Raw genomic sequence first — 14,218 nt, 5'->3', positions numbered from 1 at the left:
TACTGATGTTTTTTGTCTTATTTTTATTAAGATATGTTTTATCACCTTCTAACTTCAGCTCTTCCCTTCAATTAAGACCACAAAAACCTAAAACCTATTATAAACATGTTTAGTCAATTAAAGCAAATTTCCACATTGACCATATTAGAAATATATACACATTCTAAATACTTAGCCTCTCTTACAGGAATTGAGTAATATTTTTACTCATTAGTCCTCTGGAATTCTGATTGATTAAGAGTTCAGCAGAATTATTTCCCATCGTTCTTATGTACCATCACTTGTATATTCGTGTCCTAATTTATGGGCAGTGGGTAGAGCACCGGACCTGGAGTCAGGAAAACCTGAGATCAAATCCAGCCTCAGTTACTTATTATCTGTGTGACCCTGGACAAGTCACTTAACCCTGTTGGCTTCAGTTTCCCCATCTGTAAAATGATCTATAGAATGAAAGGCCAAATCACTTATGTAGCTTTGCCAAGATAACCCCAATTGGGATCACAGAGAGTCAAGACACTTTGGAAATAACTGAATAACGATTTATGGGTACTGCTTCAGATTTCCATTCTTTGACACTTCAAAAAGAGATGTAAATATTTTTGCACAAAAAATTTGTTTTGTTTAGGATAAATCCCTTCTTTAAGCTACTCTATGATTTTTTCCCCCTGATCCCTTTTCCCCTCCTGTTTCTTGTTGAATGAAATGTATTACTGTATCTCAATGTATGAATATTCTTTCTTCTTTTGAGCAGTTTGGATGAGAGTGAAGTTCAAGTGTGAACCACTCTCCACCATTTCTTCTTCTTTGTTTTTATAGATATCCTCTTGAGTTTTCTGACTACATATTACTTCCCCTAAGCTCTCCTTTCCTTCTTCTCTTTTCCATGTAGTCTTCTTCCCCTTTCTTTCCCTTCTTTTTAAAAGATCATCAAGACACAACAGAATCATCTCCACACTTTCTCTAATTGAACTCAGTCTATGGATCCCAAATGATGGTATAATTTAGAGAGGAATACATGTTTTATCTCTCCATATTTAAATGTAAGTCATACATTCTTGTTTAATCTTTTATCATTATTCATTCCTGCTTATTTTTTTATATTTCTTTTCATTCCTGTGCTTGAACTTCAAAGTTTCTATGCAGATCTGGTCTTTTCATCAGGAACACTTGGGGGGTTTCTCTATTTCATGACAAGTCAATTCCCCCTCCTTCTCATAATTTTGCATGCATTTAAGCCCATATCCTTTGACTTCTGGAATATAATATTCCAAGTTCTTTGCTCTTTTATAATAGTGACTGCTAAATGACTTTTGGTCTTGACTGTATTCCTCAGTATTTGAATTCTTTATTTTTGGCAGCTTATAGTATTTTTTTGACCTGGAAGTTCTGGATTTTGTCTATGATAATATTGGAATAATCATCTTGATGATCTTTAAAAAAGAAGGGAAAGAAAGGAGAAGAAGAATCTATTGAGGGGAGAGGAAGGGAAAGGGAAGTTCATTTTGAGGCTTTTGATAGGGGTAGTAGATTCTTTTCAGTTCTACTTCACCCTCTCCTTATTCTAACAGATCTGAATCCTCTTATGCTTGTCCTGCTTATCCCTAGAAAACTGAGAAACTAAATTAATGAGAACCAATTAAGAGGTCTACATTAATTTTTTTATGTCTAGATTTTCTTTTTTTTTCAGGTAATCCAATGATACTTCAAGGTAGTTTCTCATAGCTAATACACTGAACAGTTTAATTTCATTTTCCTTTTGATAGCACTCCCATTTTTTTCTAGGATCATTAAACATAACTATAGAATATGCCTCTTATTGTCGTCTTCATTATCCATGTCAACCTTCTTTTTTATTTTTTATTTTTTGCAAGGCAGTGGGGTTAAATGGTTTGCCCAAGGTCACACAGCTAGGTAATTATTAAGTGTCTGAGGCCGGATTTGAACTCAGGTACTTCTGACTCTAGGGCTGGTGCTCTATCCACTGTGCCACCTAGGCACCCCAATGTCAACCTTCTTTATCATCCAGTTGGTGAATTGCTTTGGTGCAGGAGAATTCTTCTTTCCAGGTGCTACCAGAATAACTGTATCCTTCATATCTACATTGCCTTTCCCTACTTTTGATCTAATATGACTTTTTTCCCATGTCTTTTAGGCACAAGATGAAGGACTCTATGGCAGCAGTGATGCCCTTGTGGGTTTATCTGTTGGTGTGCCTACATCAGAAACACCAGCTTCTAGCCATGATGAAACTATACACAGAGGAATCCATGAACTCTTCCAGGACTACAATGAACCCTTCAGTCCACCAAGAATTCTTCAGCAGGTAGGAACAGATAGAAAGAATTGCTTCTGGTCCTCTAAATAAAAGATTAAATATTTAAAACAAACAAACAAAAACCCAAAGAGTCAATTTTTTTCTGTTAAAGGATGTTTTGTGTAGAAGTGGTGGTATATCTGTTTGAGTTCACCTCAGAGTGAAGCCTCAGGAGAGTACTTAGCAACTTGTAAGGGGCAAGTGACCTGGAAAGAAAGGTATCTTTCCTGAGGGGACCTGATTATGAATAGATGAAAAACTTGGGAACACTTTGAGATTCTGTTTGGGACCCAAGGTTGTATGGAGCCTCATTAAACCCAGGTAGTCACTTTGACCAGAGTCTGATCTGGTGCTTCACCTCAAAAACTAGGGAAAAAATGAGGCAGTTGCAGACTGGGGAGCAGTTAGCAAAAGGATATTGATTTAACCATAAAAAGCAAAGATTACTGTAAAAGGATGTAGCACCAGTTCAGTTGGATCAAGGTTCTTTCAACTCTCCCCCTTCTTCCTTCTGACCCCTCCCCTTGCCCTTGATTACATAAGAAAGTCTATCTGGTCTGGCTATAATGACTTACAAGTCTGGGGCACACATTGGCTCCTTGGGGGCTGGTTCGGCTTAAATATACCCTAGACAACTGGGAAGCTTCAGCCTTAACCCTCTGAATTAAGTAAGACTTAATCAATGTCAAGTTTACCTTTTAGGGAAAAAAAATAGTCTAGCCTAGTCTATATGGCAGAACCTTAGGAGAAACTATTTCAGATTAGTAGATTTTGTACCAAACACAACTTGAAAGATCAGCAGGGAGATCTCTGCCAGAGTGAGTGCAAAGCCCAGGCTAGCATGGCCCTACTCAGCACAGCCATGGCCCTTAGCACAGCCTAGATCCCAGGAAACGGAAGCAGGCTCATGGAGTCACTCAAGCAAGAGCCACCAGGCAAGCTGCTCCCTGAGTGCTCAACCCACAGAAGGTAAGGGAGTGGAGGGAGACTGCTGAGGTCTGGTCTGTTCTATGTTCCTTTCTTGAGTTTTGTGTCCTATTTTGGTGCCCCCTCTTTGAGAGAAAATTGGCAACCCGTACACAGATCAGGAATTGAAAATGGATAGCAGTTTTTCAAAATATCAGTTGAAGAAAATGGGGAAGGAACTAAAGAGGAAACTTGAGGGGAACATAATGACTGTCTTCAAATATTTCAAAGGTTGTCCAATGGAAAAGAGATTAAATTTGTTCTGGTTAATAAGAAGGAAGATCTAGCAGCAAAGACTAAACTGCAGCTGGTGAGATTGATGCTCAATGAAATAAAAACTTTGTCAGTATTAGAGGTGATGGTACCTTTGGAATGAGGTCATCTGTGGGAGTAGTAGTCATGTGGGCTAGTCACATGGGTTGTTTTTTTTGGCAAGGCAATGGGGTTGACTTGCTCAAGGCTAGGCAATTATTAAATGTCTGAGGCCGAATTTGAACTCAGGTTCTCCTGACTCCAGCTGCTCCCTGAGTGCTCAGCTCACAGAAGGTAAGGGAGTGGAGGGAGACTGCTGAGGTCTGTCCTCTGTCCCTAGGACATGACTCTGGGGCTTTGACCACATTCAGACCCTGGTCACAGTCTGGGGCCCCCGGGGGGGGTGAGCTTGTGGCCATTCAACAGACCAGGAGAGCAATCAGAGCTTCACACACTGTGGTCCTTGCAGGGGGGGGTGTCCCAATAATATTCAAAAGCTCAGGAAGCACCCCAAAACCAGGCACAGGCTGGGGAAATGAGTAAACTGAAAAAAAGGAAGCTACCATAGACAATTACTTTGGTCCCATGAAAGACCAAAATAAGCACTAGAAGATATAAAAGTTGGACTGAGGGGCTATGGCAGAGTTTAAAAAAGATTTTGAAAATCAAGTAAGGGAGGTAGAGGAATAATTGGGAAAAGAAATGAGAGAGATGTGGGAAAAACATGAAAATGAAGTCAGCAGCTTAGTCAAGGAGATAAAAAAATGCTGAAGAAAATAACATGTTAAAAACCAGCATAGGTCAAATGTATAAAACAGTTCAAAAAGTTGAGGAGAGTAATCCTTTAAAAAGCAGAATTGGACAGATGGAAAAGGAGATAAGAAAGCTCTCTGAGGAAAACAAGTCCTTCAGATGTAGAATGAGCTAAAAGAAGCTGATGACTTTGCAAGAAATCAAGACACAAACAATATCAAAAGAATGAAAAACTAGAAGAAAACATGAAACATCTCATTAAAAAAGCAACTGATCTGGAAAACAGATCCAGAAGTGACAATTTAAAAATTAGTGGGCTCCCTGAATGCCATTATCAGGAAAAGAGCCTTGACCTCATTTTAAAAGGAATTCTACAGGAAAATTGCCCTGATATTCTAGAAGCAGAGGGCAAGATAGAAATTGAGAGAATCTATCTATCTCCTCTGGAAAGAGATCCCTCAGAAAAACAGCCCCCAGGAATATTATAGCCAAGTTCCAGAACTTCCAAGTCAAAGAGAAAATATTATAAGTAGACTGAAAGAAACAATTCAAATATCATGGAACTACAGTCAGGATTACCCAAGGATTTAGCAACTTATACATTAAGGGCTCATAGGGTTTGGAATATAATATTCTGGAAGGCAAAAAGAGCTTGGAATGCAACCAAGAATAAGCTACCCAGGAAAACTAAATTTCCTCATCCAAGAGAAAAGATGGACTTTCAATGAAATGGAAATTTCAAATTCCTGTTGAAATTACCAGAGCTGAACAGAAAGCTTGATCTTCAAGTATAGGACTCAGGTAAAACATAGAGAGGGTGATGAGAAGGGTAAATTATGAGGAATTTAATGATGATGAACTGCATGTATTCCTTCATGGAAAGATGATACTGATAATACTCATATGAACCTTCTCATTTATTAGAGCATTTAGAAGGAGCATATGTAGTCAAGTCACAAGAGAGAGCTGAATTTGAAGGTATAATATACTGTAAAAAAGGAGTCAATGGGTGAAAAGGAAATGTACTGGGAGAAAGTGAAAGAAGAGGTAGAATAGGCTAAGTGATTTCATATAAAAGATATTTCATGTAACTTTTGCAATGGTATGGAAGGGGGGAAGACTAAGGGGAATGAGGGAGACTTCATTTTCAGAAATGGCTCAGAGAGAAAACAGCATACACACTCAATAGAGTATAGAAATCTAAAAGAAAAAAGAGAAGGGGGACAAGGGTTGGGCAGGGGGGATGTGGGTGATAGAGGCAAGGAGAAGATAGTCAGATATAAAAAATTTTCTTTTTTACTTTTTTGCAAGGTGGTAGAATTGGGTGGCCTATCCAGGACCATGGGCCTGGGTGGTTGCTGGGTCTCTGGGGTGGGATGTAGGCTTGGGGTCTCTTGGCTCCACGGGCTAGTGTTCTATCTGCTGTGCCATTTAGTTGCCCCACAGCACAATTTTGAAGCTGTACTGAGTGAAAGGAGAGAGAAAATAGATGGTAGTGGGGAGGAATGGATGGAAGGAATTACAATCAGCAACAGTAACTGTGGAAAAATATGAAAGTAACTTCTCTGATGGATTTATGATAAAGAATGTGATCCACCTGAGACAGAACTGATGGTATTGGAACACAGACTGAAACATATTTTTTTCTTTCTTTTATTTTATTTATCATGAGGTTTTATATTTTTGTAGGAAAGGGGGCATTGTATTTACTCTTAAACAAGAATATTTTAGTAATGTGTAAATAAATTAAAGAAAATTAAAAATAAATAGAAGAAATTATGAGATTATTTTTTCTGAATTATTGTAGTTAGTTATTTATGAAACATGCCTTTTGAATTTCTGGACAGATTAAGTTATATGGTTATGATATATTTGGCTGCTTAGTTTGCCCTTTAAACTCTAATTTGACTTATTAGTTTGGACTTTTTTGGCTATGTAACAGTCTCTGACAGTGTGTCTACCTTTTCTACTAAAAGCAGAATTATTTAAATATGACTTCCTTAAAGTAAATTGTGCCTAGAAGCAGCTGATTTATTGTAAAGAAAAGTGTTTTTTTTCTCCTACATTGTATAGCTTATTTTTTTCAGTATTATGTCTGAAAGAGGGAACATTTGGTTTATTTATTTATTTTGGAGGGTATTACTATATTTGTTATCAAGCATTTAGCTTTTGAATGGAACATATCTAGAACGTGTATAATAAAAGACAGTAGAGATTCAGTCAGTCTTTTTATTATTTTGGAAGTAAAAGGTTTGTTCTCAAGCTTCTCAGGAAAGTTAGACTTTTTTTTCTTATTTCAACTTAAATGCCCTAGTTTTTCAATAAGTGTCTCTTTCCAGAGATCAAAAACCTCTCCTAGTGAATTTTCTAAAATTTCCAAAGAAACAGTAAGAAGTTAAAACAAAGTAGCAAGTAAAGCAAGTATTTCTAGATTAAGTCCTTTGATCACATAGAGACAGACTAGAAAAATAAATTAGGGAATGTATTTATGGGAAAATAACTTTTAAATACTTTAAAATAATTCCTTTTAAAGTAAAAATGCCCAAGATGAAAGTATAATAGATTAATACCTATGCAACTTAGCAATATGAAAATACTTTTTTTATAATAAAAAGTCTTGATACACTGCTTTATAAACATTAATAGTGTCATCTGAGGAAGAAAACCTAATTAAAGTGACTTTTTATGTCTATTAAAGTATGTTCAATATATCATATTTATAGAAAGGCTACTTAGAAAAAATTTTTCTGCTTTTTTTCTTGATTTCTGTACTACTAAAATATAATAATGTGAAGAGTGAGGCAGTCATATTAAAAATGTATATAGATTTCAAAATAGCAAAGATCAACAGAAGAATGTGATTTTTACTCAGCCTTAGTTTCCTTATCTGTAAAATGAGGGAGTTAAGACTAAGTGACCTCTAATGTCTTTTCCAGATTTAAGTCCACGATTTTATCATACAATGAATATATTATCATATATTTTACATTAAGGGTATTTTGGCTGATATTTAAAATATCTTTACTTCCTTGTGGACTTTGAACTATTAGAATTAAAATGAGAATTATGACTTCATTAAAAAGTACTTATAGTGCTATTTTTATATTGGAACTTTAGATTTAATGTTTGAAAGATCTGTCAGCTCAGGCAATGATATTTATTAATTATATATCTGTATCATGGAATACATTCAGCAGGAAAGAGATTTTCTCTCTTTTTTTTAAAAATTGACATTTTGTTTTATTTTTCAATTACATGTTATCAAAGTTTTTATTTTTTTACCATTTATCCATATGCATATACATATTTTTTAAGTTGCATAGTTTCTTTCCAATCCCCCTCCCCTTAGTAGCAAACAGTTTGGTGAATATTGTACATACTTATTTGTGTTTAGCATGTTTACAGATTAGTCATTTTCTATATAAGGAATTAGGATTAAGGGAAAAGAAAGAAAACTATGAGATAGGAAGGAAAAAACCTAAGAAGAATTTTTTAAAAAGTGAATGTAGTGTTCATTCAGATTCTGTGGATTTTTTTGTTTTGTTTTTCTTCCTCTAGATATGGACAGTACTGTCCATAGTAGGTCTCCTAGGACTGAAGGAAAGTTATTTCCCCCAAGTGCCATGGTATCTGTTTTGGATCACCAAGCGCTAATCAGTGATTACCCAGGGATGCATGACAGTCTAGTAGGGGTGGATTTCTTCTAATAAAAAGCAAGTGTTGTCCAGGGCTTAGGTAGTACAGTGCCTAGTTAATGACTATTGACTTTAGCTGTGATACCATTTTGTTCCTATCAATTTCCCATTGATATTAATTCATTGCCTATCATTTAAGGATAATTTAGTTTTCCTTTTTTTCTCTTTACTATTTTTTGTAATAAAAATAAACAAGCACTTATCGCAATGACTAAACATAACTTGTTTGTATATATTTGTTTACTTTTTGTCTCCCCCAGTAGGATAAACTCCTTGAGGGTGGGGACAGTCTTTTGCCTCTTTTTGTATCCCCAGCACTTTGTACAGTGCCTGACCATAGAAAGTGCTTGATAAATGTTTATTGACAATTGATCCTGATGTGGCTCCATATGTGAGATGCCTGGGTCAATAGAAATGAACTTAAGCATAGAATGATCAGGAAGTTGAGTTGATCCATGTATTAAGATCACTTAGAGACCACGACCAAAGAGTCTATCAGTTCAGTCAGTCTGAACCTACAGAATCTACCAGCAAATTATCAGTGACTGAATTTAGCAGAAGTCTATTGAAACTCAACTATACTCAAAACAACAGAGAAAATTTGCAGAGCTCCAACCAGGAGGGTGGTGAAGATCTCTCATAAAACTTAACCATTTTAGGGATGGCTAGGTGGCACCATGGCTAGGGCACAGTGGATAGAGCACTGGCCCTGGAGTCAGGAATACCTGAGTTCAAATCCGACCTCACACACTTAATAATTACCTAGCTGTGTGGCCTTGGGCAAGCCACTTAACCCCATTTGCCTTGCAAAAAACTTAAAAAAAAAGGAAACCTACCATTTTAAAAGAACTGAAAATTTCAGCCTTTAGACTTACCTGTGAAAGCCACAGAGGGGCATAAAAAGACAGAAGCCAACCTCAGACATTCCCTTGTTCCCTAGAAGTGAAGAGACCCCAATATTATCATAAAGTCCAAAATAAAGAGTTCAGCTAGAGGAATGAACAAACCAACCAACCAAAAAGTAAAAGCTACAGTGGTGACAGGGAGCTCAAGATTCAGAAACTGAGGAAGGCAATGACTTGAAAAGACCAACAATCGAACCTCAAAGAAAAGAAAGTAAACTGGACACAAATTCATTAGTGATTTGTAGAAGACTTTAAAAAGGAGCTAAAATGATTTTAAAAACCAAATGAAAGCTATGGAAGAAATATATGAAAATAAAATCAGTAGTTTACCAAAAAACATTTTAAAACAGGATTGAAGGTAATAAATAACTCATTAGAAATTAGAATTCCAGGGGCGGCTAGGTGGCCCAGTGGATAAAGCACCGGCCTTGGGCAAGCCATTTAACCCCGTTTGCCTTGCAAAAAAAAAAATTAGAATTCCAAACAAAAGCCAAGGACTCCATGAGAAATCAAAGAATAATGAAGCAAAGTCACATGGGTGAAAAAATAGAAGACGTGAAATATCTTTTAGGGGAAGATGAAACTGACTTTGAAAATAGATTTAGGAGAGATAATCTGGGAATCATTGGATTAGCTATAAACCATGAGCAAAAAAAATCAGTCTAACACCATATTTCAAGAGATACAAGGGAATAATGCCCAGCTATCTTGAAGCCTGAAGGAATACATTGATCATTACCCAAAAATAAAAACTCATAGGTAAACTCCCAGTGAAGTTATAGTCAAAATTCAGAGTTCCCAGTTTAAGGAGAAAATACTGCAGGTAATCAGGAAGAATGTGCATACCATAGAGCCATGCCATAAATCCACACAGAATTTAGCAGGCACCAGTATAGAGGCAAAGAAGGCTTGGAATATGGTGTTCCAGAAGACAAAGGCTCTAGAATTACAAACAAGATGAACCTATCCAACAGTACTGAGTGTAGTCCTACAGTGGGAAAAATGGAAACTGATATAAAAATGAGAGCTGAATATAAATTAAATATTCAAATGCAGGATTCAAGGGAGCCATTAAAAGATAAACATGAATGAGACATCATAAGGCAATGATCAAAAAATTAAACTTTATATTCATAAAAGAGGGAGAAGATGCATGTAAACCCACAGAACTTTATCATTCCCAGGCAATTTAAAGGTACTCTAATTAGACAGTGAGTCTGGATGTGTGTTTGGATGTTCCTGGGGGAGAAATGGAATGGTGGAGAAGAGGAATGCACTGGGAGATGGAGGAAGGAAGAAGAGAATGGAAAAATTATTTCTCTTAAATGGAGCAAGTAAGGAAGAGTTTTTATAATGGAGTGATCACACTTGAACCTTATTCTCATCTTATTCAGGGAGAAAGAATGAGTACAGACACAACTGGGTACTTTCTCTACAGAGAAATAGAAGGAGAGGAAATGAATAGAAGAGTTGGTGAGAAAGAATAGATAGGAGTGCAGCTGAGGGAGGCAGTGGACAGAAACATAAGAGATTCTTCAAGAAGGAACAGGGTGAAAAAAGAGAAGGATAAGTATGAGAGAATAAGATAGAGGGGAATAAATACACAGTTAGCAATCATAACTATGAATATTAGTTGAATGAATGTAGACATAAAGTGCAAGAAGAGAACAAAATAGATTAAAGATTAGCATTGAATAGCATTTTGTTTACAAGAGAGACATTGTATAACAGAAAGATAGTCATAGAGTTAAAGAAAGGGCCTGGAACAGAATCTAATATACTTAGATGAAGTAAATAAAGAGAAGAGTGGCAATCATGATCTCAGACAAAACTAAAGGAAAAATAATTAAAAGAAATAAACAGAGAAGCTTCATTTTGCTAAAAGGTATTATAGATAGTGAATTAATATCAATCCTGAACATATATATATATATATACACACACACACACACACACACACACACACCAAATGGACTAGCATCTAAATTCTTTTTTAAAAATATTTTATTTGTTTTTTCCAACTACATGCAATGATAGTTTTGACAATCTTTTTTTTTGCAAGATTTTGAGTTTTACAATTTTTCTCTCTTCCTCCCTTTCTTCCCCCTGGCATAAAGCAATCTGATATGGGCTTTATATTTATAACCATAACATCTAAATTCTTAAAGAAAAAGTTAAATTAATTATAGAAGTAATAGTGAGATTCCTCACTATGATAGTGAGGAATCTCAAGTTACCTGTCTTAAACTTAGATAAGGATCATCATAAAATAAACAATAATTGAATAGAACTTTAGATATAGATATTTGGAGAATAGTGGATGGGAATAGAAAAGAGGAATCATATTTCTAATCTCTGTATGGCACCTTAAATAAAATTGATCATGCATACAAACTTTGCAAACAAATGCAAAAAACCCAGACATATTAACTACATTTTTAAAGGGCAGAAGTTAAAAATCAACTGGAAGCTATATAACTTAACACTAAATAATGGATGGGTGAAAGAATAAATCATAAAATAATAAATAATTTTATTAAAGATAATGACATCTGGGCGGCTAGGTGGTGTAGTGGATAAAGTACTGGCCCTGGAGTCAGGAGTACCTGGGCTCAAATCTGTTCTCAGACACTTAATAATTACCTAGCTGTGTGGCCTTGGGCAAGACACTTAACCCCGCTTGCCTTTCAAAAAAAAAAAACCTAAAAAAAAATAAAAAAAGATAATGACATAAATGAAACAACATAACAAAGTAGTATTATTTAATCAAAGTATTAATGAGGAAATTTACATTTCTAAACTCAAATCAATTAAAGAGGGAAAAACAGATCAATAAATTGGGGGGTGCACCCCAAAATTAGAAAGCTATTGAATTAAAAATTTATCACTAAATTAGAAATCCTGAAAATCAGAGTCACTGACTAACTGAATTAAAAAAAAGAAAGAAAGTATTACCAGGATTGAAAATGAAAAAAAAAAAAGGTAATTTCATTACCATTGAAGATTAAATAAAATTTGTTATTATGAGATATTTTACCCAATCTGCATGCCAATAAAAGTAAAATCTAAAGTACATGGATAATTCTGAGTCATGAAAGAAGAAAATTGTCTCTGAGGGCATTCCTATTAAAAATTCTATATAAGGTAGAGTATTTGGAGTTTTCCTTAAAATGACTAGTAGTATCTGTCTAAAACCATCAGCAAGGATTATCTGTAATAAGGATCAGCTAGAGGCCTTTCCACTGAGATCATGGATGAAACAAGGATGACCATAACAACACTATTATTCAATATTGTACCAGAAATGTTAACTATAGCAATAAGAGAAGAAAAAAGAAACCAAAGGAATTAGCTTAGGCAATGAGGAAACAAAAAAAAAAATCACTCATTGCAGATAATATGATGGTAAATTTAGAGAATCCTAGAGAATCAACTAAAAACCTTCTTGAAATAATTAACAACTTTAGAAAAACTGTAGGATATAAGATAAAACCCATAAGTCATCATTATTTCAATATTTTACCAACAAAGATCAACAGCAAGAGACAGAGAAATTCCATTGAGGTTTTGTTTTTGGTTTGTTTTGTTTTTAGTTTTTGCAAGCCAATGGGGTTAAGTGACTTACCCAAGGTCACACAGCTAAATAATTATTAAGTGTCTGAGGCTGGATTTGAACTCAGGTATTCCTGACTCCAGGGCCAGTGCTCTATCCATTGTGCAACCTAGCTGCCCTGAATTGAGTTTTAATTACAGTGATTTAACTGTATACAGTATAAAATCCATAGGTATCAATGTATGAAGATAATCCTGGAACTGTTTGAGCACATTTATAAAACTCTTTTCACACATATGAAGTCAGATCTTCATAAGCAATTGGAAAAATATCAATTACTTATGGGTGGGCTGAGCCAGTATAATTAAAATTGACAATTTGGCCTAAATTAACTTATTCAATGACATACAAATGAAGCTATCAAAATTATTTTATTGAGATAGAAAAAAGAATAAAATTCACGTGAAATAGCAAAACATCAAGAATATCAAATGAATTAATGAAAATAAATATGAATGGAAGGTAGGTTACCTGAATCAGATCTCAAACTGAATTATGAATTATCAAAACCATCTGATACTAAGAAATAGAGTGATGGATCAGCAGAATAGATTAGGTATAGAAGGCACAATAGTTAGTGACTATAGTAATCTAGTGTTTGATAAACCCAAAGATCCCAGCTTCTGGGACAAGAATTTATCCTTTCCAAAAATTACTGGGAAAACTGGAAAATAATATGGGGAAAGCTAGGTAGAGATCTTTAATTTACACTATGTATACACTTAAAATGGATACATGATTTAGGCGCAAAGAGTGATACCATAAGCAAAATAGGGGGGAGCAATAAATAGTTTTACATCAGATCTGTGGAGAAGGGAAGAATTCATAATTTAACAAAGTTAGAGAGCATTATGATATGATTATATTAAAATTTAAAAGAAATGAAGGTCTCATTTCTAAAATATATAGAGAGCTGAGTCGCATTTATAAAGTACAAGTCACTCCCCAATTAATAAATTATCAAAAGGTATGATATACACAGGTAGTTTTCAGATGAAAAAATTAAAGCTAAAATAAATGATCTAAATCACTATTGATTAGAGAAAATGAAATTGAAACAACTCTGAGATGCCACCTCATATCAGATACTAATAAGACAGAAAAAATGATCAGTGTTGAAGGGGATATAGAAAAGTTGGGACATCAATATATTGTTTTTGGAATTGTGAACTGATTCACTACTGGGGTACAATTGGAATTGTGAATTGATTCACAACTGGGGTACAATTTGAAGCTATGTCCAAAGGGCTATCAAACTGTTCATTCACTTTGATCCAGCCATTAACACTAGATATGTATTTCAAAAAAGATCACAAAAGTTGGGGGGGGACCTACATGTACAGAAATATTTATACCAGCTCTTTTTGTGGTAGCAAAGAACAGGTAATAGAGGGACTGTCCATCAATTAGTGAATGACTAAACAAGTTGTGGTGTAATGAAATGCTATTGTGCTATAAGAAATGATGATGTCATTTTCAGAAAAACCAGAAAGATTCATGAGAAATGATGCAAAGTAAAGTGAACAGAAACAGGGAAACATTGTACTCAGTAACAGCAACACTATATGGTGATCAACTGTGAATGACTTACTTGTTCTCAGAATGCAATGAACCATGGGACTTCCAAAGGTTCCATAACAAAAAAAAAATGGTATACACACCCAGAGAAAGAACAGTCTGAATGTAGATTGAAGCATACCATTTTTTACCTTTTTTTGTA

The 14,218-nt window shown here is 35.0% G+C and overlaps 1 protein-coding gene across 1 annotated transcript in view; it reads left to right on the top strand.

Moving 5' to 3' along the window:
- Nucleotides 1–14,218, top strand: part of STPG2 (sperm tail PG-rich repeat containing 2) — a 405,935-nt gene that overhangs the window by 211,865 nt on the left and 179,852 nt on the right. Inside the window, exon 11 of the mRNA XM_074228044.1 lies at nt 2,153–2,323. Within this exon, the coding sequence (XP_074084145.1) occupies nt 2,153–2,323 (171 nt within the window). The remainder of the gene's footprint in view (nt 1–2,152; nt 2,324–14,218) is intronic.

This window comes from Macrotis lagotis, chromosome 3, assembly GCF_037893015.1.
Source record: "Macrotis lagotis isolate mMagLag1 chromosome 3, bilby.v1.9.chrom.fasta, whole genome shotgun sequence".
Classification (NCBI taxonomy): domain Eukaryota; kingdom Metazoa; phylum Chordata; class Mammalia; order Peramelemorphia; family Peramelidae; genus Macrotis; species Macrotis lagotis.
The sequence above is the reverse complement of the archived record's forward strand: the minus strand, read 5'-3'. Positions and strand labels throughout refer to the sequence as shown.